Raw genomic sequence first — 27,921 nt, 5'->3', positions numbered from 1 at the left:
CGGAGCAGGAGGGGAGGACCGAGCCGGCCTGGAGGATAGGGACATAGAGAATCAAGGGATGCAGAAAGGGAGGAGAGGAGGGTTGAGGAGGCAGAATCAGGAGATAGGTTGGAGAAGGTTTGAGCAGAGGGAAGAGATGATAGGATGGAAGAGGAGAGAGTAGCGGGGGAGAGAGAGCGAAGATTGGGACGGCGCGATACCATCCGAGTAGGGGCAGTGTGGGAAGTGTTGGATGAGAGCAAGAGGGAAAAGGATACAAGGTAGTGGTCGGAGACTTGGAGGGGAGTTGCAGTGAGGTTAGTGGAAGAACAGCATCTAGTAAAGATGAGGTCGAGCGTATTGCCTGCCTTGTGAGTAGAGGGGGAAGGTGAGAGGGTGAGGTCAAAAGAGGAGAGGAGTGGAAAGAAGGAGGCAGAGAGGAATGAGTCAAAGGTAGACGTGGGGAGGTTAAAGTCGCCCAGAACTGTGAGAGGTGAGCCATCCTCAGGAAAGGAGCTTATCAAGGCATCAAGCTCATTGATGAACTGTCCGAGGGAACCTGGAGGGCGATAAATGATAAGGATGTTAAGCTTGAAAGGGCTGATAACTGTGACAGCATGGAATTCAAAGGAGGCGATAGACAGATGGGTAAGGGGAGAAAGAGAGAATGACCACTTGGGAGAGATGAGGATCCCGGTGCCACCACCCCGCTGACCAGAAGCTCTCGGGTGTGCGAGAACACGTGGGCGGACGAAGAGAGAGCAGTAGGAGTAGCAGTGTTATCTGTGGTGATCCATGTTTCCGTCAGTGCCAAGAAGTCGAGGGACTGGAGGGAGGCATAGGCTGAGATGAACTCTGCCTTGTTGGCCGCAGATCGGCAGTTCCAGAGGCTACCGGAGACCTGGAACTCCACGTGGGTCGTGCGCGCTGGGACCACCAGATTAGAGTGGCGCGGCCACGCGGTGTGGAGCGTTTGTATGGTCTGTGCAGAGAGGAGAGAACAGGGATAGACAGACACATAGTTGACAGGCTACAGAAGAGGCTACGCTAATGCAAAGGAGATTGGAATGACAAATGGACTACACGTCTCGAATGTTCAGAAAGTTAAGCTTACGTAGCAGGAATCTTATTGACTAAAATAATTCAAATGATACAGTACTGCTGAAGTAGGCTAGCTGGCAGTGGCTGCGTTGTTGTTGTTCTATCTCTCTATAGTGCTGTTTCTTGTATTATGGTCTCTTGTTTCTTTAGAGGTTTCACTTTGTTGTCCTTTTCTTTTCCTTTTTCTTCTGTCCTTATTTTGTCTTCCTTTCTTCTGTTAACTAGATATTTTTTGTTGTTATTCTTTGTAAGCTAGCTAGCTTCTTCCAGGAGAGTCCCTAGCAACTGCTTAGCAACAAGTAAACAATTCAGCTAGCAATTCAGCTAGCTAAGATAACTGTACAATTTTATGAAAAATAGTTACTTCTTCAAAAGCCTGTCTTTTTGGTTTGTTCCTTGTTTTGTCTTCTATTGAGTCTTGCAGTTTTCTCTTGATTTTTTCGATGTACTTCACTCTAAAAAACCAATATACACCTGTAAGCAACAAGTGTGGCTGTAATAGCAGAATCCGCTAATTTAAAGTGGTGTAAACATATTTTTGGCCATGTACAATTTTAGCCGCCCCCCCCCAAAAAAAATTGGAAGTTGGAAGTTTACATAGGTTGGAATAATTAAAACTCATTTTTCAACCACTCCACAATTTTCATGTTAACAAACTATAGTTTTGGCAAGTTGGTTAGGATATCTACTTTACGCATGACACAAGTCATTTTTCCAACAATTGTTTAAAGACTAAGACTAGATTATTTCACTGTATCACAATTCCAGTGGGTGAGAAGTTTACATACACTAAGTTGATTATGCCTTTTAACAGCTTGGAAAATTCCAGAAAATGAAGTCATGGCTTTAGAAGCTTCTGATAGGCTAATTGACATCATTTGAGTAAGTTGGAGGTGTGTCCGGGGATGTATTTCAAGGCCTACCTACCTTCAAACTCAATTCCTCTTTGCTTGGCATCATGGGAAAATCTAAAGAAATCAGCCAAGACCTCAGTCTGGTATATCCTTGGGAGCAATTTCCAAACACATGAAGGTACCATGTTCATCTGCACAAACAATAGTACGCAAGTATAAACACCATGGGACCACACAGCCGTCATACTGCTCAGGAAGGAGACGCCTTCTGTCTCCTAGAGATTAACGTATTTTGGTGCGAAAAGTGCAAACCAATCCCAGAGCAACAGCAAAGGACCTTGTGAAAATGCTGGAGGAAACAGGTACAAAAATATCCATATCCACAGTAAAACGAGTCCTATAATCGACATAACCTGAAAGGCCGCTCAGCAAGGAAGAAGCCACTGCTCCAAAACCGCCATAAAAAACCCAGACTACGGTTTGCAACTGCACATGGGTACAAAGATCGTATTTTTTGGGAGAAATGTCCTCTGGTCTGATGAAACAAAAATAGAACTGTTTGGCCATGATGACCATCGTTATGTTGGGAGGAAAAAGGGGGAGGCTTGCAAGCCAAAGAACACTATCCCAACCGTGCAGCACGGGGGTGACAGCATCATGTTGTGGGGTGATTTGCTGCAGGAGGGACTGGTGCATTTCACAAAATAGATGGCATCATGAGGAAAGAAGATTATGTGGATATATTGAAGCAACATCAAGACATCAGTCAGGAAGTTAATGCTTGGTCACAAATGGGTCTTCCAAATGGACAATGACCCCAAGCACACTTCCAAAGTTGTGGAAAAATGGCTTAAGGACAACAATGTCAAGGTATTGGAGTGGCCATCACAAAGCCCTGACCTCAATCCCATAGAAAATATGTGGGCAGAACTGTAAATATTTTGTGCGAGCAAGGAGGCCAACAAACCTGACTAAGTTACACCAGCTCCGTCAGGAGGAATGGGCCAAAATTCACCCACCTTAATGTGGGAAGCTTGTGGAAGGCTACCCGGAAGGTTTGACCCAAGTTAAACAATTTCAAGGCAATGCTTCCAAATACTAACTGAGTGTATGTAAACTTCTGAACCACTGGGAATGTGATGAAATAAATAAAAGCTGAAATAAATCATCACTATTATTCTGACATTTCATATTCTTAAAATAAAGTGGTGATCCTAACTGACCTAAGACAGGGCATTTTTACTAGGTTTAAATGTCAGGAATTGTGAAAAACTGAGTTTAAATGTATTTTGCTAAGGTGTATGTAAACTTCTGACTTCAAATTTAGATAGTAATATTACCAGCCAACCAGCAATTTTATGAAGTTGGCTTTATCTAGCTCAGATAGGTTCCCAATCCACCAACTGCATAAGTAGCTACCAATAAGTCATTTCAGGCTATCAAGTTAGAGTAGCTAGCTTCTCTAACTATCTTAGCTGGCATGCCTGCTGGCAATGTGGGTAGACCTTAAAAAAACAAGCAAATCTAAATGTACTGTATAATAATCACATTCATTTCAATCTTTTACCCAGAGTTAATAAAAAATATACATAGAATCAAGCAAAATGATTATGGCTCTAGATTGCAGGAAAATGCTGTTTCTGGTGTTTAAATACTGACCCCCCGCCATCCTCACGTACCGTGTGCCCCCTTAGATCAGTCATGATGCCCTTTTGTAAAGTAGTTTCATATGACATGACACAGGCATTGAAATTCCAGCCATACCAGTACTAAATAAATTGAAGATGATTGGCATACTTTTTTAGTAAACGATTTTACATTGTAATCTTGTTAACTTATACGACTCATACCATTTATATTAACCACTATAGCCTTCATTTAGTACAACCTGTAGATATGAATTTCCAGTTACAATCCCCAGTCTCCTCCCCTGGTTCAGTACCTGCAGTGCACCACGATGGGTCCTGCATAAGACGGGTTGACCGTCTTCACCTTCTTGAGGAACTTGAGCATGCCAATGGGGGAGAAGGGCACCCCAAAGTCTGGCCAGTTGGTGAAGTGGAGCTGGGTGACCAGGCAGGGGGCCCTGGGGCCATCACTCCCCTGCTGTTTACAACAGGAAAACACATCAATCATTTAGATAATAAACTGCAAATTGTCACACTCTGATCTATTTCACCTGTCTGGTGCTTGTCTCCACCACCCTCCAGGTCTCGCTCATTTTCCCCATTATCCCCTGTGCATTTATACCTGTGATCTCTGTCTGTTGCCAGTTCATCTCGTCAAGCCTACCAGCGTGGTTTTTCCCGTACTCCTGTTCTCTCTAGTCCCTGTTTTCTAGATCTTCCGGTTTTGACCATTCTACCTGCCCTGACCCTGCCTGCCATTCTGTACATTACCGACTCTGCCCTGGATTACTGACCTCTGCTTGCCCTTGACCTGTCGTTTGCCAGCACCCTCTTTTGTAATAAACATCTATGAATCGAACTGTCTGCATCTGGGTCTTATCCTGAGTCCTGATAGTAAATACCTGGTCACAGTCTCACACAGCATCATGTTTTATAAGTGAGGGATCATACGCAGGGTTGTCATGTAGGCACATACAATGACACTTACATATTGTACACAGAACTTGCGCATGGTGTAGTCCACCAGTACAGTAAAGTCCTCTGCTGCCACCCTCACATTCCCATACATCCAACAGCCCTGGTCTGGCCAGTACTGGTAACATTTGTCCTGAAGAGAGGTGAAATGGACATTCAGCAAAGCAAAAATTACAAAATAGACACCATTTGAATAGTTTCACCAATGTGAATGGCAGAGACTTTCATGGGGATTAATATTACTGACCAGGTGATAGAGTTGACAGAAGTGATAGTCTGTCTGTCAATAAGTTAATCACTGATGTTGTAGACTATTAATGAGACTCTCAGACTAATTATAATCAAGCCTTGGGATGACATTATCAACAAATTGTTTAGTGCCGCTAAACCCTTTGTTTTGTTATTTATTGATCAGCCCCTTGAGGTTCAATGGAATGTGATGCCAAGTCATTTGGGGTGACATATTGTATGGATTGGGAATGTTAGGAAAGGGTCAAACCCATAACCTTGAGGTGTGAGAAGACAAGAAGGGGCCTAGCAAAGGCCCTTTAGAACATCTAAGGATGTTGAACTGTCAAATCATTCCACAAGAGATCCCATTAGCAAATCTGAAGACCTGCTTATACAACCAGTAAAGAATATAAGGGATCAGTCAAAGTGAGAGACCTCTTTTCTCTCTTTCAGGTTAGTGAGCATCACTATAGTAGCAGTCTTCTGTTCCCAAACCATCCGCCAAAAGTCTGCCACAGTGTCATGCATTGGGCCTATGGAAAAGAGAGAATGACACGCTTACCACAGACGTAAGAAGACATACTGTTGATATACAGTAGGCCTAGTGTTCTGGAAAATGGCATATACTTACATAAAAGAGTTCATTGAAAAAAAGGAATCCACTAGTAGTACAGTATTTTTGCAATAAACATTATTTTACAATAATGTTGCACATAGCTTATTTACCTTGAGCTGCAATGAATTTGTTCTTCTCTTTATAACCCTGGTGAAAAAGAAAATGTGTTTTGGCAAATTACAGTAGTTATTAGACCGTAATGAGAAAGGAAGTAACACTGGATGCATTGAAATTATTTATAATAGGATGGAATGAAATACATAGTAAATATAACTCACATCTATGTACGAGGCATTTATGTAGTCCGTACAAGAATAACCATCGATTTGAGTTAACAACACTCTGGAATGGTCATCTGTTGAAAATGTCAAAAGAGACAAAATTGTACTAGGAAAATAGGTATCCTGTTTAAATTATTTCATTACATGTTATACTTTTATTTGTATCTCTTAATAAGTGGGTTTAATGGTTACAAAATATATTCCTATAACAATTCCATCACTCACATGGTAGGATGTTTGGATATCTGTTCTTGTCCCTGTTGATCACCCTGCTAGCCTCCTCAAAGGAGCTGTGCTGGTAGCCACAGGGCAGTGACTACACAGACACAACACAAACACAGGGGGTCATTAATGTAACCTTCATACATGCAGCATAGTATGTAACAACTATAAACTCTACATGACATTATTAGCATTAACAAATGAAGGTATCACACTACTGTGACTACTATGTGTTGTATGAAAAGGAACCCACATTGAACTCCTCTCTGAAAAGCTTGCAGTCGTCTGCCGAGCATATCCGGAACTGGTCTTCTAGCGAGTCCAGGGGGATGGGGAAGTAACGCTTGGATGGAGATGGGGATCGTGGGAGGAGGACCACTGTCTGCTCTCCTGTGTAAAAAAATAAAATACATGTAAACATCAATGTTTTTACATTCAGTACAATAATTGTGATATAACTGAAATAATAGTTCTGCAATTCTCCTTTGTAAAAGGGGAAAAAGTAGATGACCTAATAAATGTGATGAGGTGAACATAAGGAGGGTGACATCATACAGGGATTCATAAAAACAACTGACTGGGTCTTCAACCCTCACTCGCTAAACATTGTACTTTACATGTGAAAGTTACATTATAACTTACAATAACACACCTCACCATCGCAGGACAGAACATCCCTCCCTCCCCCTTACACGGAACCCAAACCGGCTGCGTGTGTGCGCCATCGTGCATAATTGTATTGTCAAACGCGATCACGACACACAGGTTCAAATATCAAAACAAACTCTGAACCAATTATATGAATTTGTGGTTAGGTCGAAAAGCATTAAACATGTATGGCAATTTAGCTAGCTAGCTTGCACTTGCTAGCTAATTTGTCCAATTTAGCTAGCTTGCTGTTGCTAGTTAATTTGTCCTGGGATATAAATATTGAGTTGTTATTTTATCTGAAATGCACAAGGTCCTCTACTCCTCCAATTCATCCACACATAGAATGGCAAACCGAGTCGTTTCTAGTCATCTCTCCTCCTTCCAGGCTTTTTCTTCTCTTGACTTTATATTACGATTGACAACTTTCATAAATTACATGCATTACCGCCACCGACCTATTTTGTCTTTCAATCCCCCACGTGGGTATAACCAATGAGGAGATGGCACGTGGGTACCTGCTTCTATAAACCAATAAGGACAGGGGAAAGACAGGACTTGCAGCGCGATCTGCGTCAGAAATAGAACTGACATCTATTTTAGCTCGTGGTAACTCAGACGCTCGTTGGCACGCGCGAGCAGTGTGGGTGCAATAATTGAATAATTGAATAATATAGATAAAAAATATATATTTTGCAACGCTCGCCCACGCGACGCGAGCGGTGTAGTCAGCATGTCAGTTTCCAATCTGGGTGTAAAGCTAGATTCCTCCCTGACCTTTGACCCGCCACATCAGACACCTTTTTTAAAGCATAATTCGATCACCTCAAGCACATTGCCAAACTCTGTCCCACCCTCACTCAGTCTGATACAGAAAAGCTTGTCTATGCCTTTATCTCCTTGAGGCTGGTTTACTGCAACACACTCTTCATCGGGATCGCAGGCAGGAGTCTCCAGAAGCTCCAATACATCCTGAACAGAGCTGCCAGAGTGTGGAAACGCCACCACATCATCCCCATCCTGGCATCTCTGCAATGGCTCCCAGTCTCATTCCAGATTGAATTCAAAAACCCTCCTGCAGATTTTCCAGTGTATTCATGGCAATGCCCCTCCTTATCTCAAATAACTGCAGTCCCTTAACCCCACCCGCACCCTCAGCTAGACTGCCCCAGCCTCTGGAATGCCCTTCCGGGCCACCTGAAGGCACCACAGACTCTGGGCTCCATTAAAATGGGCGTAAATACCTTTCTCTTTAGGAAGACTTTCTGCTGATAGCTTGCTTTTATATATATATATATATTACATAAAACACAAGGTAGGGGTAACATCAAAGTTTTAGAACTTGAAGGACAAACAATACAGCATCAAGACACTATCAAACATGTATCAGTCTTTCCGCAACAGAACCTTCCTTGTGTGTGAGGGTGCGTGGTAGTGATATAAAATATGTCATAGTTTCCTTTTTCGTGATCACAATCTTGTGAAACCCGAACCCTCCAAGGCCCCCCCACAGTTCTCCAATAGCTGTCCCTCAACCATTCGAGACTCCTCCCGCAGTCCTCCCCCCCGGAAGAAAAAAAATCCATAAATTACTAAATGAAGTAACGAGAAAAAAGGAAAAGACAGAAGGAAACAGAAAACAATACGAAAAACAACAACTATAATAACAATACATTTAAAACAAAGAACATCAAGGACAACTGAAATCATAACAGCAGTGCCTACTTTATATGTTTGTGTGCATGTCTGGCACTTTTACATGTATGTGTGTGTGTTCTTGTATGTGTTTATTTGAATGAGAGTGTGTGTCTATGCATGTGTACAAACACCTGCATGGCATCAGCCTCAGGCAAACCAGCATTAATTGTAAAAACATTGCCACTTAGTGTCATTCAAATGTACTGTTATTATGTTTTATATGGACCTTTTTCCCCTTTATCCTTTGACCATCATTCCCTCTCTCACACAGCAACTCCACTCCCACTTGTCTCCAATTCCACATACCAACCCTCAGCCTCCCCAGCCCATCCCATCTATCTCTGCTGGCCACCCATTTCGTGTTTCTACTCAACACACATCTTTCAACTATGCTATGATGTATAACGTACAATTTCAATCCGTCTAATCGAATACAATCTACAAATTGCATGTTGAAGATAAATACTTTTACTAATAGTATTAGTATATTAGTAATTGACTGACCCGTTCTCCTAACAGTACTATTTCTAGGGTCAATTTTAGATCAATGCTATGCATTTTCAGCCATTCCTGAACCTGAGACCAGAAACAGGCTACCCGAGGGCATTACTAAAAAAAATGGTCTATTGATTCTGTATCCTCACAACAAAATCTGCAGAGCTTCAATGATTTTATGCCTCAAATAGTCAACATTTTGTTGGTTGTAAGACTTCTATAATAATTTTAGCTTAAAAGCACGACGTCTTTAATCTTGAGTTGTTTTATATATCATCAACTCGTACACCCTGTAGCATGGAATCGGTACATCAAAAATCTCTTCCCAACTATTTTGCAATCTGTATGGCACAGTTGTCAACATCCTGGTCCTCAAATGAAACTGGTGTACTTTCCTATTTATGCTATTTTTATTCCTCCACCAGTTTTGATCCTTTATATTGGGCAGACAGACCAGCTCCCTACCTCCTCCCGCCTCCATTATTGGGGCAAAGCTGTAATCAATTGGTTGTACTCTTGGATTGAGCAGACCTTCCCATAGGGTTCTGATAACTCCATGAAGGACATACATTATATTGTAATGGTAGAGTTAACAAAATACCCTTTTCAAACATCTTTCCAATAAATAGAGGTATTTTATCAACGAGCACATTGGAGTTCAGCCATAATATTTGTTCTATCTTTTCAGGGGGATGAAATTGAAATTGTAGCCAGATCTGCAATGCTTGTTTGAAAAAAAGACCGATACAGTAATTGCTGGACTATTAAGCGCACCTGAATATAAACCGCACCCACTGAATTATTATTTTTTTTAAGTATTTTGTACATAAATAAGCCGCACATGTCTATAAGCCGCAGGTGCCTACCGGTACATTGAAACAAATTAACTTTACACAGCCTTTAAACGAAACACGGCTTGTAACAAAAATAAATAGGCTTTAACGAAACACGGCTTGTAACAAAAATTAAACAGTAGCCTACCGAGAAAGTAAATGGTCACTATCTTCCTCCTCCTGTGCACTGAAACCACTGAAGTCATCTCCTTCGGTGTCTGAGTTGAATAGCCTCAGAATTGTTTCATCCGATGTTGGATCGCTGCCCTCTTCAACAAGCAGCAGTCCAGCCTTTTGAAACCCGTTGATGATAGTGGATTTTTTGACAATGCTCCACGCTATCAGCAGCTCTATTTCCTTTTCCAACAGCCAGAGCGATCGCCTTCAACTTGAAAGCTGCATCATATGCATTTCTCAGTGTCTTTGCCATGATGAGGGTGACAAAATGACTACCGTAATCAGAATGATGGGAAGTTTGAGCGCGCTCGATTTACGTCACATTATGTGATGGTGCTCAGTTTTTTGGCGGCATGAATCTTGTGAAAGCGGGAAAAATCCATAAATTAGCCACGTCATTGTATAAACTGCGAGGTTCAACGCGTGGGAAAAAAGTAGCGGCTTATAGTCCGGAAATTACGGTACTTTGAAAAAAGTATAATTTTCAATTAATCGAAAATGAGACATGACAATCTGCACAAAGGCCATTTTTAAACAATGATTGAGCTTTTCTTATTAATCTACTTGAGAACCAAATAAAACTTTTGAATGAGAAGCTTTTAGATAGAGGTTTAGTGCTTTTATATTTAATAATCTCAACCCACCCAATTCATATTCATTATATAGATAGGCTCATTTTATTTTGTCTGGTTTAGCGTCCCAGATAAAGCTAAATATTTTTTGCTCATATGATTTGAAATACGAATCAACAGGAGTAGGCAGTGCCATAAGTAAGTGAATAAACTGAGATATGACTAAGGAGTTAATCTGGGGAATTTTTCCATAAATAGACAGGTATTTACCTCTCCATGGTTGCAGGATCTTGTCTATTTTTTTTCTATTGAAATTCATTGTGGAGAGCTTATTTATATATTTTGTGATATGAATCCCGAGTATGTTTACTTCACCATCAGTCCATTTTATAGGTAAGCTGCAAGGTAATGTAAAAGTTGTATTTTTTAAGGATCCAATACGTAATATTGTACACTAATCATAATTAGGTTTTCGTCCAAAGAGTACAGAAAAGTTTAGATCTTTAACCAGTTGGATATAGGGGGCGCTATTTTAATTTTTGGATGAAAAACGTTCCCGTTTTAAACAAGATATTTTGTCACGAAAAGATGCTCGACTATGCATATAATTGACAGCTTTGGAAAGAAAACACTGACGTTTCCAAAACTGCAAAGATATTGTCTGTGAGTGCCACAGAACTGATGTTACAGGCGAAACCCAGATAAAAATCCAATCAGGAAGTGCCGCATTTTTTTAACCTGTTAGTCCTATAGGGGCAGTATTTCATTTTTGGATAAAAAGACGTGCCCGTTTTAAGCGCAATATTTTGTCACGAAAAGATGCTCGAATATGCTTGGAATTGATAGCTTTGGAAAGAAGACAGTCTTACGTTTCCAGAAATGCAAAGATTTTCACTGTGAGTCCCTTAGAACAAATGTTTCGGGCAAAACCAAGATGTATGACCGACCAGGAAATGCACAGGATTTCTGAGGCTACGTTTTCCATGATCGCCTTATATGGCTGTGAATGCGACAGGAATGAATGGACTCTTTCTCTTGTTTCCCCAAGGTCTCTGCAGCATTGTGACGTATTTGTAGGCATATCATTGGAAGATTGACCATAAGAGACTACATTTACCAGGTGTCCCGCTAGGTGTCTGCGTGGCAATTGGTGCGCAAAAGTCAGGTCCCGGTATTTTTCCATTCAAATCTCAGAACAAACCAGGCTACAAGGACAGTGCTTTCAATGGAGAGAAATATGACAAACCACCTTCAGGATTGATTCAAACAACGTTTTCCATGTTTCAGTCGATATTATGGAGTTAATTCGGAAAAAAGTTCGACATGTAGGTGACTGAATTTTCGGTTAGTTTCGGTAGCCATATGCATAGTAACAAAAGGGAACGATGTGTCCTACACAAGAATCTTTCAGGAAAAACTGGACATCTGCTATGTAACTGAGAGTCTCCTCATTGAAACATCTGAAGTTCTTCAAAGGTAAATTATTTTATTTGATTCCTTGGCTGGTTTTTGTGAATATGTTGCGTGCTAAATGCTAATACTAACGCTAAGCTAGCTATCACCACTCTTACACAAATTAGTGATTTTCTCTGGTTCTAAAGCATATTTTGAAAATCTGAGACGACAGGATTGTTAAGAAAAGGATAAGCTTGAGAACAGGCATATTTATTTCGTTTCATTTGCGATTTTAAAAAAAAAATCGCTAACGTTGCGTTATGCTAATGAGCTTGAGGCTGTAGTAACGATACCGCATGCGGGATGGGACGGACTAAGAGGTTAAACCGGCTCATGCCAATGACTCCTTATATGGCTGTGAAGGAGCTAGGAGTCAGCTTACGTTTTCCCCAAGGTGTCTGCAGCATTGTGACGTCTTTTTAGGCATTTCCATTGGAGAATGGCTGTAAGAGACCATATAGGGCGAGTGGACGCATGGTGTCTCCCGGAGAATACCTTGCGTAAAATACTGAGGTAGCCATTTTTCCAATAATTTCTTATGAGAAACCAACTGCCTCCACGGATATATTATCGAATACATATGTTAAAAAAACCTTGAGGATGGATCCTAAACAACGTTTGCCGTGTTTCTGTCGATATTATGGAGCAAATTTTGAAAAAAGTTTGGCGTTATAGTTGAAGTATTTTCGGTCAATTTCTCAGCCAAGCAGGATGAACAAACGTGACGTTTTTCGCCTACAAAAATATTATTTTTGGAAAAAAGGAACATTTGCTATCTAACTGGGAGTCTCCTGAGTGAAAGCATCTGAAGTTCTTCAAAGGTAAATGATTTAATTTGGTTGCTTTTCTTATTTTTGTGAAAATGTTGCCTGCTGCCAGCACAGCCTAGCATAGCATTATGCCATGCTAAACTTACACAAATGCTTGTCTAGCGTTGGCTGTAACGCATATTTTGAAAATCTGATATGACAGTGTTGTTAACAAAAGGCTAAGCTTATGTTTCAATATATTTATTTCATTTCATTTACGATTTTCATGAATAGGAAACGTTGCGTTATGGTAATGCACTTGAGGCTATGATTATGCTCCCGGATACGGGATTGCTCGTCGCTAGAGGTTAACGAGACATTGCAGGGATCTAGCTTGCGGACTTAACATAAAACGTGAGTCATCGGCATACATGGACACCTTCGTTTTTAAGCCTTGGATTTTTAATCCTCTAATGTCGTTATTGGATCTGATTATTATAGCTAGCATTTCGATGGCCATAATGATATGGTGACAGCGGACACCCTTGTTTAACTCCTCTTGACAATTCAAAACTCTGAGAAGTAGCTGTTGTTTACTATTTTACACCTCTGGTTGCTATACATTACTTTTACCCATTTTATAAGAGAATCACCAAAATTTTTAAAAATCCAGGCATTATTAAATAAAATTCAGTCTTACTTTATCAAATGCCATTTCAAAATCCGCTATAAATACCATTCCTGGCTTCTTATATGTTTCACGATGTTCTATTATTTCTAGTAGTTGTCGTATATTATCTCCAATGTATCGCCCATGTAAAATAACTGTCTGATCAGGATGAACAATACCTTGTAAAACCCTTTTAATTCTGAGTGCTATACATTTAATAGTATTTTTGCATCACAACATTGAAGTGTAAGGGGCCTTCAGTTTTTTTTAGATAGACCGGGTGTTTATATGCCATCTGGGTCTTGTTTTAATAATAGAGAAATCAGACCTACCTGACAGACTACCATTTCTATAGGAGTAGTTAAAGCAATCTAACAATGGAGCTTTTAGTATATACAAAAATACTTGATATACCTCTACTGGTATGCCATCAAGCCCTGGGGTTTTTCCAGACTGAAAGGATTTTATAGCCTCAAAAAGTTATTCCTCTGTAATTTGGCCTTCACACTGATCTTTCGATACATTTGTTCATTTTCCATATTATTTGGAAATAATTCCTTACCGTAATCCTCATTCAGTGGGAGACGATGAGACGGAAAAGAGAACATCTACCTAAAATAATTAGCTTCCTCTTAAAATATAATTTGGAGAATCATAGATGACTCAGTCTTCAGTAACGAGTTTCTGCAAATTATTTTTGTTAGCGTTCCTGTATTGGAGATTCAGGAAGAATTTTAATAATCTCTCTCCACATTCCATCCAGTTTGCTATATTCTTGTAATAGATTACATTAGATCGTTCTTGAATAAGTTCCTCAAGTCTTTGTCTTAACTTATTTTGTATCTCTGTAGTATCGTTTTTATTGCTATGTACCTGTACTATTAGTTTATGGATTTCCCTTGTTAGTCTCGTTTCTTTAGCCAGAAACTGCTTTTATTATTGATGAATATTGAATGACCCCTGAAGTTACATTTAAAGGTATCCCAAACAATAAGAGGATTTTCTGAACCTATATTATACTGGAAAAATTCAGTTATAAATGATTTTGTCTCAGTTAAAAATAAGTTGTCCTCCAGTAAACTTTGATTACATTTCCAATATCCCTGTTCACGTGGAAAATCTATAAGAGTTGTGTGAATGCCAATTAGATGATGATCCGATCGCATTCTGTCTCCTATTAAAACGTTTTAAATCTTTGATGCAAGAGAGAAAGAGACAGGAAAGTGGTCAAGACGACTAGCTTGATTAAGTCTCCTCCATGTAGACCTCACTAGGTCAGGGTTTATTAGTCTCCAAATATCCACTATTTCTAATGTGTCCATAATATTTGTGATTTCCTTATGTGATGATAGTTTGTAGAGTGATTACCTTTACGGTTCATTGAGGTACTTAACACTGTTATAGTTGCCTGTAAGTTCAATAAATGTTTTCGAAGAAGTGTGGATCATCCGGATTTGGACCATATAGAATAATGAGCCAAATCGCTTTTTTGTCCACTTTCATATTCAAAGGGATCCACCTTCCTTACGAATCATTCCTGATTATTTGGACATTCAGATCTAAACGTTTGTTAATTAATATCATCACACCCTTTGAGTTCCTTTGTCCATGACAGAAAATTCTCTCACCACCCCAATCCCTTTTCCACTCAACTTCATCTAAGGATGAAGAGTGAGTTTCCTGTAAACAGTATGTTATATTCCTTTTCTTATAGCCATGTAAAGACTGATATTTTTTTATAATCTGCCAAATCATTACAATTATAACTAGCTATACTTATTTCACCCCTTAGCATAACTAGATAATATTCAGGCTAAATTGACCATAATTAGTGCTTGTAAAGTTACTGACATCAGAGGTATTGTGAAGGTCAAAACTAGAGCTTTCAAATGTCTGATATTTAAGATTCAAGAAAAAGGTTCTAGCGATATTTGTTTTATTCCCTTGCCTGTTTGCCTGTGAGCCAATGCCACAGATGTTAGAAAATTAAGACAAATTGTGCGTAACAAATCTGAGTAGGTTGATGTGTATGATATTGGCTATGATATAATGAGTCTGTATACGAGTAAGACTATGTGTTACTTCCAAATAAACAATAACTCTGCCAATTTGCATGTTTGAGTGTCTGTGTGTTATGTAGTGCGTATAGCCTTAATATTAATCATTGTAATCCATATCGTATCACATTCATAGTTGCATCATAATTACCTTTAACATAATTGAAGAACACATCCCATCATTTCCATAGGAATTGACATTTCACATGATCATGAAAGAGACCTTGCATTACTATAGAGACGGCTTCAGCACATTTCAAAAGTATTCCGTACAATATGTTATTATTCCCCAATTTTGATATCTTCCCCTTGCTTGTTGTAAACATATATAAACTTGTTGACAAATACATAAAAAAGATAAACAAACAATAAACACATTAAATAAAACAATTTGACAATAGAGAGAGAGAGAGAAGAGAAGAGCGAGAGAGCTGTGCTCCTTAGTGTACTTGTTGTCCCTTGTAGCATCAGCTGTGTTCTTTGTGTCAGTTGACCTGTTTAGTTGTTCATTATTTGCTATTTGGTTTCTTTAATATTGTATTTTATGCACTTTGAGAGTGTGTACAATGAAAAGTGCTTCACAAATGTAATAAATTATAATGATTAATTACAAAATTTTAAAAAAGAAAGTTACAAAGTTAGAAAGTTACAATGAATTTTGCTTCAACTGCATGTGGTAAGGTAGACAGTGAATTATTTTATTATTTTCTACCATTTTAGACGTGTTAATTCATCTTGACAGATCTCAATAGCAGAATATGCCTTCAGTAGGATATCGCTACAGAATAGACGTGACTTTGTGTTTTGATTGTGACGACTTATCTAGAGAACAGATTCAAGAAGAACTATGTACACACAACCTAAGGCTTGCATCATATCCCACAACACATACTCAATGGTTCAAATTAAATATTGTATACATAATTAGGGCTGTGGCGGTCATGAAATTATGTCAGCCGGTTATTGTCATGCAAAAGCCTGCCGGTCTCATGGTAATTGGCCGTTAATTAACAAACACGTTAAGCATCTCCAGGCCACCAGCATAGAAGCCGCTGATGCGTGCCTTTGGAACATATTCTTTCCAAATGCACTGTATTCAGACTCCTTGACCTTTCCACATTTTGTTACGTTACAGCCTTGTTCTAAAATTGATTTAATAATTTTTTCCCCTCATCAATCTACAACGAACAGTTTTTTTTGTTGCAAATGTATTAAAATGTACATATGTATTCAGACCCTTTGCTATGAGACTCGAAATTGAGCTCAGGTGCATCCTGTTTTTATTGATCATCCTTGAGATGTTTCTACAACTTGATTGGAGTCCACCTGTGGTAAATCCAATTGATTGGACCTGATTTGGAAAGGCACACACCTGTCTATATACAGTGCATTCTGAAAGTATTTAGACCCTGACTTTTTCCACATTTTGTCACGTTACAGCCTTATTAAAAAATGTATTAAACTGTATTTTTTCCTCATGACAGCCTGCTTGGAGTTTGTCTACAGGCTTCTAAAGGACTCTAAAGGACTCTCAGACCATGAGAAACCAGATTCTCTGGTCTGATGAAACCAAGATTGAACTCTTTGGCTCGAATACCAAGCTTCACATCTCCAGGAAACCTGGCACCATCCCTAAGGTAAAGCATGGTGGTGGCAGCATCATGCTGTGGGGATGTTTTTCAGCAGCACTGGGAGACTAGTCAGGATCGAGGGAAAGATGAACGGCGCAAAGTACAGAGAGATATTTGATGAAAAGCTGCTCCAGAGGGCTCAGGACCTCAGACTGGGGCAAAGTTTCACCTTCCAACAGGACAATGACCCATAGCACACAGCTAAGACAATGCAGGACTGGCTTTGGGACAAGTATCTGAATGTCCTTGAGTGGCCCATCTTGAGCCCAGACTTGAACCCAATCGAACATCTCTGGAGACCTGAAAATAGCTGTGTAGCGAAGCTCCCCATTCAACCTGACAGAGCTTGAGAGGATTTGTAGAGAAGAATGGGAGAAACTCTCCAAATACAGGTGTGCCAATGTAGTAGCATCATACACAAGAAGCCTTGAGGCTGTAATCACTGCCAAAGGTGCTTCAACAGAGTAATGACTAAGGTGTCTGAATTCTTATGTTCATGTCATATTTGCATATATAGGCCAATGCATATGCATAGGTGCCGACCGGCTCATAATCGGTCTTATGCAGCAAAATTTGAAATGTAGTCTTTTACATTGGATAAAAGTAGAGACTCTCTACCCAATGGTATATCATACACTACAGTGGATAAACAATGGGAAAGTCATTTTGCTTTGAAAGTTTATAAACTTGTATACTCACTTTTGAGAAAATGGCCTTTGAATGTTTCGGTACTACTATTGGAGAGCCCTTTGTCTACACCCATTCAGCATCGTTCACACCCTATTAAGCTTTATCCCCACCCATCTCTTTAAGGGTTGATCCGAATGTACTAACAACAGCAGTCAAGCAACCAAGCTAACTGACTAAAATTGACTAATTCCAAACACATAATGAGAGAACACCCCACCCTGACCATTTTACTCACCCTGGCAGAGCTGGTGAGGCTGTTTTCATGTTATCCAGAGCGTTGGTGACTGTAACTATGCTGCTAGCAACAATTGAACTGCGCTTTTCTGCAGACGTTTACTGACACCGGCCATATTCAACGGGTGTTGAGTAAATTGATTGCTATTCTGCTCTCTCTGGCACACTCAGACAAGAGTGCTCTAAAATCGGAGTAGATGGCGAGACTGAATTTACGAACGCACCCGAAATGGTTACTTGGATAGTGGAGTCTTTGGTTAAGACATGTAGCTAGCTAGGTAAACAATGAACCATAATCACAACTCATGACATTACTACCCTGCATGAATCTGCAGTTGGCTAACCAACCAGGTTCAATGTTAGCTAGCTAACATCATGCTATAGCTAGCCAAGCAAATGGTTGTCAATTTAAAACGTGTAATATCTGAAAATGTATAGTTAGCTAATTCACTGTAAAGTACAATTGACCTTATTTTAGAGCCCAAAAATGTAATATTTTCAGGTCAACTGTAATATGAATACCATTGTAAAGCACAATGTCTCCCCTTTCCAGCAAAATCAATGATGAGACCTTCATGCTGCTCGTCTCTGCATAACTGAAGAAGGCAATGAGTTCCGTCGGGTCTTTAAAAAAATGGTGGGTGGGGAAGCGAAACCTACTTTGTGACAGGGAAAGGGGAGATGAGCCATGTGGGGAAACAGCTTTTTCATCCGATCTGTCCAAATCACCTCTAAAATGTAAATAAAACATTATAAAGAGTATATATAATGTGTAATTGCATAGCTATTTGAAGGTTTGTGTCGAAATTGGATTGGGTTTAGGGCGGTGCTAAAGTTATCTTCAGAAGTAAACAGAGGCAGTCGCGGCTTTTGAGAGTCATGGTGGCTTGCTGTGATAAAGCAAAAAAAATTATGCATTCAGTTGACACAGAATTAGTTGCATTATGCGTGCTGTATGTTACGTCATGACACGTCACAATTTAACGTACTGTGTCAGAGGGGTTTTCTCCAATACTACCGGACCATTACCATGTCAACCAATGCTTGAATAGAAACGTAGTTCACACCCCAGATTTTGATGCCAGCTGCTACAGTCCCATTAGTTTTCATTGCAGCCTCGTTTGATTGCCGCGGTTGCACACATTTGTACGGAATGGGGTTAGTCAACAGTGGCTAGCTAGACTATCTTACCCATAAACATCATTCATGGTTGGACGAGTCTCCTGTCGGATGCCATGGTTGCCCTTAGTTTGAAGATGTAATTCGGAAACATGTGTTTTCTCCATCTCCTTAGCTATCATACTCAAAGTCCATTGATTTCAAAACTCAGTCCTCCAGAAAGTAGAGAGCAACACTTAAGCAGTTTTAATACAAAATACATTTTTAAAAGCAGCGTTAGACAGGATTACCTAGACATACTGACCAGCTCAAATAGACAGAAGCGTGCTATATAGCAGACCAATCCAAACTTCTCTCGGCATGTCCAGCCCACTCATCATCTCAGCCAATCATAGCTAGTGGGAAGGTTGCTGGCTTTTTCTATGGCTAAACCAACTAGGCTCGTAATTTAACAATTTAATTTGTAATTACAGATGGCATACAAGTTTGTTAATAAGGCACATGAAAGTTCACATGTTCGAGAAGGCATTTCTGCCAAAAAACACATTTTGACAAATAAAAAAGTTTACGTTTAAACGGCTCTCCTGTGAAGTTGTGACCCGCGACATACGCCTAGTTTCCTAAAACAGGTCACATATGGATGTTTTGAATTAATCATCAATCACTTTCGAAAGCGCTGTCCATTTTGTTGTGTTAGGCTTTGAAACATCAACCATGTTTTACAATCAGTTTCAACCGGTTGTTGAACTTCTTTCTTCAAATTGATCATTAGTGAGGTGAATTTTAAAAGCACATACTCTTTTGATGATAAGTATATGATGTGATTTTCAATTGCTTTCACGTTGATGTCAGATGACAATACAACCCTGAGCCCTGAGTACCAGGCCATTAGAAACGGATGATCGTTCGCGAGTTGGGTACTACTAACGCATGGCTAGAGTGCATAAGAGGAGATTATTGTGAGTCAACGGTCAAGTGGAATTTTACTGTGGTCAAGACTCATGACTGCCGGTGTGGTGGTAATAGTTACCGCAACAGTCCTATACATAAGATGTACTGTATGAGGAAAAGTGAAGTTGTGAGACGTACCTTGATCTTCCAAGAAGCCATTTGGAATCTTCTTATCAACTGAGGTGACAATAGCCTTCCTGTGGTTTCTAAACCTAACCAGAGATTGTGACAGAGAAGAGGAAAAGGAAACAAAAGAGGAAAGAACTAAAATGTTATCCGACCATAACCGATGAAAGAGAATATTTCAGCTCAACAAGTCAGAAGAAATAAAAACCCACCATCTGTACTGAAAGCTGTTCTTTCTCATGAGAAGCACAGAGTATCCTCACCTCTGAGAGAGGAGTGAGTGAGTGACAGAGAGAGCATGGTATAATATGACCTAGCTAGGCATTTGTTTTCTGTTTTACTGGAAGAGCAGTTGTTGGAACACTTTCCACCCACACACACAGTGGGGGTGGGCTGGGCTGATGATAAAGGAAAGGATGGGGGTGAGGTGAAGCCACCCAGTGTTTGTTACCTTAGGAAGTATACTGTCGGGAGAACGATGATGATGAGAAGAAGAGAGACGACCAGCATATAGGAAAGTACATGGGCACCCTGGGAGGTGGGGTTTTCTGGGAAACAAAGATAAATATATTATTTTGTATACTACACATACAAGTGTTGTCAATATTTTCACATCTATATGCACCCATTTAAATAGATAATTGTTAGACATGCCCAGTGCAATTCTTAACATTTAGGATCGAGTTAATGTATGCTGATTGTTCTGGGCCTCGTTTCCCAGAGCCTTCCTAGCGTTAAGCTCATCGCTAGAACCATCTTTAGTAGCCGAGTTGTTTCCCAAAACCATAGTTACTAAAAATGCACTTAAACACTTTCTATTTACCGACTGCCTCAGACATTTACATTTACATTTAAGTCATTTAGCAGACGCTCTTATCCAGAGCGACTTACAAATTGGTGCGTTCACCTTAAGACATCCAGTGGAACAGCCACTTTACAATAGTGCATCTAAATCTTTTAAGGGGGGTGAGAAGGATTACTTTATCCTATCCTAGGTATTCCTGAAAGAGGTGGGGTTTCAGGTGTCTCCGGAAGGTGGTGATTGACTCCGCTGTCCTGGCGTCGTGAGGGAGTTTGTTCCACCATTGGGGGGCTAGAGCAGCGAACAGTTTTGACTGGGCTGCGCAGGAACTGTACTTCCTCAGTGGTAGGGAGGCGAGCAGGCCAGAGGTGGATGAACGCAGTGCCCTTGTTTGGGTGTAGGGCCTGATCAGAGCCTGGAGGTACTGAGGTGCCGTTCCCCTCACAGCTCCGTAGGCAAGCACCATGGTCTTGTAGCAGATGCGAGCTTCAACTGGAAGCCAGTGGAGAGAGCGGAGGAGCGGGGTGACGTGAGAGAACTTGGGAAGGTTGAACACCAGACGGGCTGCGGCGTTCTGGATGAGTTGTAGGGGTTTAATGGCACAGGCAGGGAGCCCAGCCAACAGCGAGTTGCAGTAATCCAGACGGGAGATGACAAGTGCCTGGATTAGGACCTGCGCTGCTTCCTGTGTGAGGCAGGGTCGTACTCTGCGGATGTTGTAGAGCATGAACCTACAAGAACGGGCCACCGCCTTGATGTTAGTTGAGAACGACAGGGTGTTGTCCAGGATCACGCCAAGGTTCTTAGCGCTCTGGGAGGAGGACACAATGGAGTTGTCAACCGTGATGGCGAGATCATGGAATGGGCAGTCCTTCCCCGGGAGGAAGAGCAGCTCCGTCTTGCCGAGGTTCAGCTTGAGGTGGTGATCCGTCATCCACACTGATATGTCTGCCAGACATGCAGAGATGCGATTCAGACCACCCGTAGAACAGCTAAGTGCGTCGTCAGATGCTTTTTTTCCCCCTTACGCATCACTTCATACACAGAAGATATACGCTAAACACAGAAACAAGAGCTATATCTGTCTCTAACGAAGTTGACTACAAATACAAGCAAATAATAAAATTATGCTTCAAATGAAAATGTAGATTACTGCAAAAGATAAATACATTATAGGGCAGGTAGGCCTATATATTTCAATCACATTAACATACATTTTATGTTCATTCCATTGAATTCTATTTAGCTAATCCTAGGCTGCTGTCTGTAATATTTTCCTCAATATATTTCATGTGTAACTAGAGGTCAGGAACTTTTTTGAAACTTGAAAATAAATATATATTATGGCTGTCAAACAATTAAAATAATTAATTGCAGCTGTCTAAGGCACTGCATCACCCCAGGCTGTGTCACAACCAGCAGTGAACATAAATACCATAGGGCAGTGCACAGTTTTCCCAGTGTCGTCAGGGTTAGGGGAGGGTTTGGTTGGGGGGGGGGGCTCATCGTGCTCTAGCGACTCCTTGTGGCAGGCCGTGTGCCTGCAGGCTGACTTTTTCGTCAGTTGAACAGTGATTCCTCCGACACATTTGTGCGGCTGGCTTCCAAGTTAAGCGGGCAGGTGTTAAGGAGTGCGGTTCAGCAGTTCATGTGGACTCATGACTTGACCTTCGCCTCTCCCGAGTCCGTTGGGGAGTTGCGATCTTGTCTCATCGCTGCAATTGGATATCACAAAATTGGGGAGAAATAGATGGAAAAGTCCTGTAACTTACGCTCTCTCAAACACACATTCTTGTACAGGTAACCTTGGGGGGGGACACAATTCAGTCCCATTCAAAATCCTATTTTCCCTAACCTTAACACAAAACCCTAACCTAGCACCGAATCCTAAACCCAACCCTAGTTCTGATGTCCCCAGTTGGTCAATTTTTTTATTTGTTTACTATTATTGTGGAGACCATATGTCCCCACAAGAATAGTTAAACAAGCACACAGTCGTCCTCCTGTTTCTTTTCACTGAGCCAGTTCCAAAGACAAACGAGACTGTTGACATTTTCAGATGATAAAGCTGCTCTTTACTTTTGCACAATATGCCCAGAGAGTGAAAACAACCTCTCACAAGGTACTGATGTAGCAGGCGTTGCCAGGGACCTCCGTGCAATGCAGGCCAGCCTGGTGTGTGCCCCTGCATGCCCTGACCACCACTGTAGTGGACAATCCTCCATGTTGATGCTGGGCTCTGCCTTGTAACGCTCTACACATTTCTCAATGAACTCCTCCTCTTCATCAGAGTCCGACTCAGAAGAATTCAACAAAAGGGCAGCTTTCTTTTTTGGTGGCTCTGACTCTGTTGCTTTATCAGGTTGCTGGGCAGGCCTCTCTTCCTTCAGAAAGTTGCTGAACAAAGCCCACACCTCACCCTTCTCAGATCTGGGAAGGCACTTCAGGTCTTTAAACCTTGGGTTGAGAGCTATGGCGATCTTCAGCCATGTGAGGTTGGTGTTTTCCTTGCGTTTCTCCAGGTCTGTTGTGAATGTCAGCTTGAATCTTTCCATGTAGGCAGGGTCATCATCAGAACTCTCCATCACCCGAAGGAGATGACACAAAGCAGGCAACACCACAGAGCAGGAAATGTACTTCTCTCCATATCAGAAGTTCAGTCAAGTACCTGCAGTGAAAGATAATTCAAAATTACTTCAGTCAATTGTGAGAGGCTTGTTACACACAGACTCTCTCACACAGACACACACACCACATCTTATTGTAACACTAATATAGAGATAAAGAATATTACCTGCAGGGCTCCCATAGTGCCTCCAGCTTCTACAGTTTCTCCAGTTCAGCTGTGATTGGCATGGTGATGTTCGTTTTCTGTTGGGCCAGAGGCTTTATCATTTCCAGAGTGGAGGTCCATCTTGTGGTGACATCTTGTGTGAATAACTCCTTCTTTAGCCCATTTGCAACTTGCTGCGGTCATAGCAATGCAGCGTTTGGTGGGCTGTTCGGCACTTGGCTAGGGCATGTAATGATCGTCTTCGGGAGAAAGAGAGGAGGACCAAAGCGCAGCGTGGTAAGTGTTCATCATTTTAATTAAAGGAAACACTGAACACTGAATCAAAACAAAATGAACAAAACAAACCAGTCCTATCTGGTGACATACACATGTAACACAAAGACACAATAAACACCCACAAAACCCAGGTGGAAAAAGGCTACCTAAGTATGATTCTCAATCAGAGACAACTAACGACACCTGCCTCTGATTGAGAACCATACTAGGTCGAACACAAAAACCAACATAGAAAAACAAACATAGACTGCCCACCCCAACTCACGCCCTGACCATACAAAAACAAAGACAAAACAAAGGAACTAAGGTCAGAACGTGACACCGCTGTTCTGTAGGGACACTGTGATGGACATTTGGAGACTGTGTGCGATGCAGGGCAGGTGTTCAAAAGGCATATGTCTCGAAGCTGCAATTATGTTCCGTGCACTGTCTGTGCAAACTGTGGTAACTTTGTTTTCAATGTTCCACTGCTTTGCTAGATCCATGAAATGCCGAGCGCACGTTTCAGCATAGTGACTGTCTTCTGTCTTCATTATGGCCATAGCATGTGAATGCAGTTTCCAGTTTTTATTGATGCGGTGCGCAGTAACCCCAAGGTAGTTGTGTATACAGACAGAAGTCCAGTGGTCTCCTGTGAGAGCAACAGCCATTGCATGTTTCAACTCCTCCGCTTTCGTAGCCCTCTCGCTTTCATACAGCTTGTGTATTTTTGTAACGACGATGGCTCGAGGGTAACTCATACGTTGAGTCGTCTGATCCTATCCAAATAATATCCCAAGCCTTTGACCTCCACAGTGTTAGCTCACTGCTCGTCGACTTGTCCATAGGCCTCCAGCGCGCACACTCTTCTAGCTTGCCAAAGATGTCCTCTATTGCTACTATTAACGTTACTTGTATTGCTGCCGTCAACAGGATATTTTGCTTGTAAATGATAACGAAGATTCGATGTTCAGTACCAGTCAAATATTTGGACACACCTACTCATTCCAAGTTTGAACTTTATTGTTTATATTTTCTACATTGCAGAACAATAGTGAAGACAAAACTATGAAACTATCAAAACTATGAAATAACACATATGGAACCATGTCGTAACCAAAGAAGTGTGAAACAAATCAAAACATAATTTATATTTGAGATTCCACCCTTTGCCTTGATGACAGCTTTAAACACTATTGGCATTTGTTCAATCAGCTTAATGAGGTAGTCAACTGGAATGCATTTCAATTAACAGGTGTACCTTGTTAAAAGTTCATTTGTGGAATTTCTTTCCTTCTTAATGTGTTTGAGCCAATCCGTTGTGTTGTGACAAGGTAGGGGTGGTATACAGAAGATAGCCCTATTTGGTTAAAGACCAAGTCCATATTATGGCAAGAAGAGCTCAAATAAGCAAAGAGAAACGACAATCGATCATTACTTTAAGACATGGAAATCAGTCAATGAAAAAAAATCAAGAACTTTGAATGTTTCGTCAAGTGCAGTCGCAAAAAACATCAAGCGCTATAATGAAACTGCCTCTCATGATGACCACCACAGGAAAGGAAGACCCAGAGTTACCTCTGCTGCAGTGGATAAGTTCATTATAGTTAATATTCAACCCTACAAATGTGTTTGATATAGAAAGACCGGGTTTTCGGAAGGTTTTTGAACTTATGTTTATTAAATTATGACAAATATTAATTGTATTCCACCAATGAGGCCAATAGATGGCGATTTGGTCAAATGACTGCAGGAAGGGCTAGATGTACTCGGAGGGCTAATATCAATAACATGCATGTCAATATTTTGGCTCAAAGTAGAGGAGAGATTGACTGTATCACTACTTGTCTTTGTGAGAGGTATTGATGTGTTGAAAGCACTGAAATGTCTGTACGAACTGGGAACACATAGCTCAGACACCCACATTCTTATAAAGAAGGGTACCAAAAGGGTTCTTAGGCTGTCCCCATATGAGAACCCTTTTTGGTTCCAGGTGGAACCCTTTTTAGTTCCAGGTAGAACCCTTTTGGGTCACAGTCCCCAAGTCCAGAACAGACTCTGAGAAATGCACAGTACAACATAGAGCCATGACTACATGTAACTCTCTTCCACATCAAGTAACTCTCAAGCGAGCAGTAAAATAAGAAAACAGACAAAACAACACCTCACAGCACAATGCAGACACACGCACAAAGCCTTGGCAGCAGCTAATGGAGATCCTAATGAATACTGAAATGATAGGTTCAGCATTTAGAATAAGCTGCATCTATATCTGCAGCCATAAGTGGTAATATATCTCTAGGAGCTGATCTGTCGTTAGTATTTTGGGATAATTATAATGCTAAGGTACGATTTGAATGGAGAAAGCTGATCCGAGAGCAGCTCTGCTTTTCTTTCGATCCTATCAGTATCGTCAGATGTTCTAACATTGCACTTAACGAACGTTCTCTCTACATGCTTGTTTGGGAAACACTCTTAAAAAGTTGACTCGTGAATTACGATGCATCTGGTAAGATCATTGAAATGCTTAAGTTACATCGCAACTGGGAAACAAGGCCCTGTTTGATTCCCTATTCTTATGAAAGTTACTTACCTGTAGTCTGGTTCTCATGAGAGGAGTTATTCAAGGTTATTATAGTTGCAGTCAGAAACAACACCATTGTGACTGTGGAGATAAAACAGAACATGAGTGAATACATAATGCTGTAAAAAAATAAAATAATACACTAACTAAATTCCACTAGAGGGCGCCCACGATACAAACAAATTCTGGCCTGATGATGTCAGTGTTGTCAGTGTAAATAAGAGGATGATGCCCTCTGTCTGTCTGATTCTGTAACTCCTTATAGCCTATCAGTTTCCTGTCCTGTCCGAGCATATCCACATAGCAGCATGGTGCATCTCCTCTGACCTCATATCCCTAAAATACACATATCAATGTCCAAACAGGCAGCATTATCTCATAGACAACAGAAACCAGATCCCCTGTAGTCCTAGACAGACTGGAGCAAAGCTAAACATAAGCTCAAGAGATGTACATCTCACATAGCAATGAGCAGCGCTTGGATAGGAGGGAGTGAGAAACAGTGAAAACCGAATGAGAAATATCCTTTTCTCAGAACAATCACTTTGAAGGAAGAGGAATCCCCTGTTACCATTGAGTCACTCTATGTAGCCTGAAGGCACTACAAGGATGCATAGGCTGTATTAAACCAGAGTACAGTTATTGTTAAGAGTTTTATCCATGTGCAGACTTGAGAGCACCGCTTTATTCTCTGTTTTAGTCAAAGCTGTATGGCATATATATATAATCATTAATACTGCCATTGTTAATAATTTTCTCTCTCTCTCTCTCTCTCTCTCTCTCTCGAATTATATTTGCTTTATTGGCATGATGTAACAATGTACATATTGCCAAAGCTTACTTTGGAGATTTACAATATTAACATAATTAATAATAATAATCAATGTTGTCAAAGGGACAACAGTAACAACAATAACCAAGGGTCAAAATAACCATACATTCAACAATAACAATAAGCATAGAGGACATGTTCAGGTTGGTTGGTCTGTCAGACACTGTCCCTCATTTTATGACAGGCAGAAATGTAGTGCGCTGCCAACCCACAGCTCTCTGCATCCTCCCCCAACAGTGTCTAGGCTGTGATCACTGAGCCTGTACTTTGTCAAGGTTTTTATGGTCAAATAGTTTGCCACGGTGTACTGTCGATTTAGGGCTAGATAGCACTGGATTTAGCTTTGTGCTTGTGTTTCCCAATAAGTACTGTAGTTTTGTTTTGACTGTTATAATTTGTTTTGATCTGATGGATTGGATGTTCTGGTCCTGAGGCTTCAGTGTGTTAGTAGAACAGGTTTGTCAACTCAGCCCCAGGACCAGCTGGATGTGGGGACTCTTTTCTTTGCTCAGCTCTTGGCATTGCAGGGCTTGGTAATGACATCAAATAAAACTTTATTTGCCATATGCGCCGAATATAACAAGTTTAGACTTTACCGTGAAATGCTTACTTACAAGCCCTTAACCAACTGTGCAGTTCAAGAAGGAGAAAATATTTACCAA

The 27,921-nt window shown here is 40.7% G+C and overlaps 1 protein-coding gene across 2 annotated transcripts in view; it reads right to left on the bottom strand.

Annotated features, from left to right (window-relative positions):
- LOC115113209 (receptor-type tyrosine-protein phosphatase epsilon-like) overlaps positions 1–27,921 on the bottom strand; it is a 64,510-nt gene that overhangs the window by 10,599 nt on the left and 25,990 nt on the right. For both annotated transcript variants that reach the window (XM_029640589.2, XM_029640587.2), the window contains 10 exons: positions 26,437–26,508; positions 20,444–20,540; positions 20,005–20,078; positions 6,141–6,277; positions 5,891–5,981; positions 5,663–5,739; positions 5,495–5,531; positions 5,204–5,301; positions 4,551–4,670; positions 3,877–4,040 (listed from right to left, as the gene is read on the bottom strand). In XM_029640589.2, coding sequence (XP_029496449.2) covers positions 3,877–4,040; positions 4,551–4,670; positions 5,204–5,301; positions 5,495–5,531; positions 5,663–5,739; positions 5,891–5,981; positions 6,141–6,277; positions 20,005–20,078; positions 20,444–20,540; positions 26,437–26,508 — 967 coding nt within the window. The remainder of the gene's footprint in view (positions 1–3,876; positions 4,041–4,550; positions 4,671–5,203; positions 5,302–5,494; positions 5,532–5,662; positions 5,740–5,890; positions 5,982–6,140; positions 6,278–20,004; positions 20,079–20,443; positions 20,541–26,436; positions 26,509–27,921) is intronic.

Source organism: Oncorhynchus nerka, linkage group LG28 (assembly GCF_034236695.1).
Source record: "Oncorhynchus nerka isolate Pitt River linkage group LG28, Oner_Uvic_2.0, whole genome shotgun sequence".
In the NCBI taxonomy this organism is placed as follows: Eukaryota; Metazoa; Chordata; class Actinopteri; order Salmoniformes; family Salmonidae; genus Oncorhynchus; species Oncorhynchus nerka.
The sequence above is the reverse complement of the archived record's forward strand: the minus strand, read 5'-3'. Positions and strand labels throughout refer to the sequence as shown.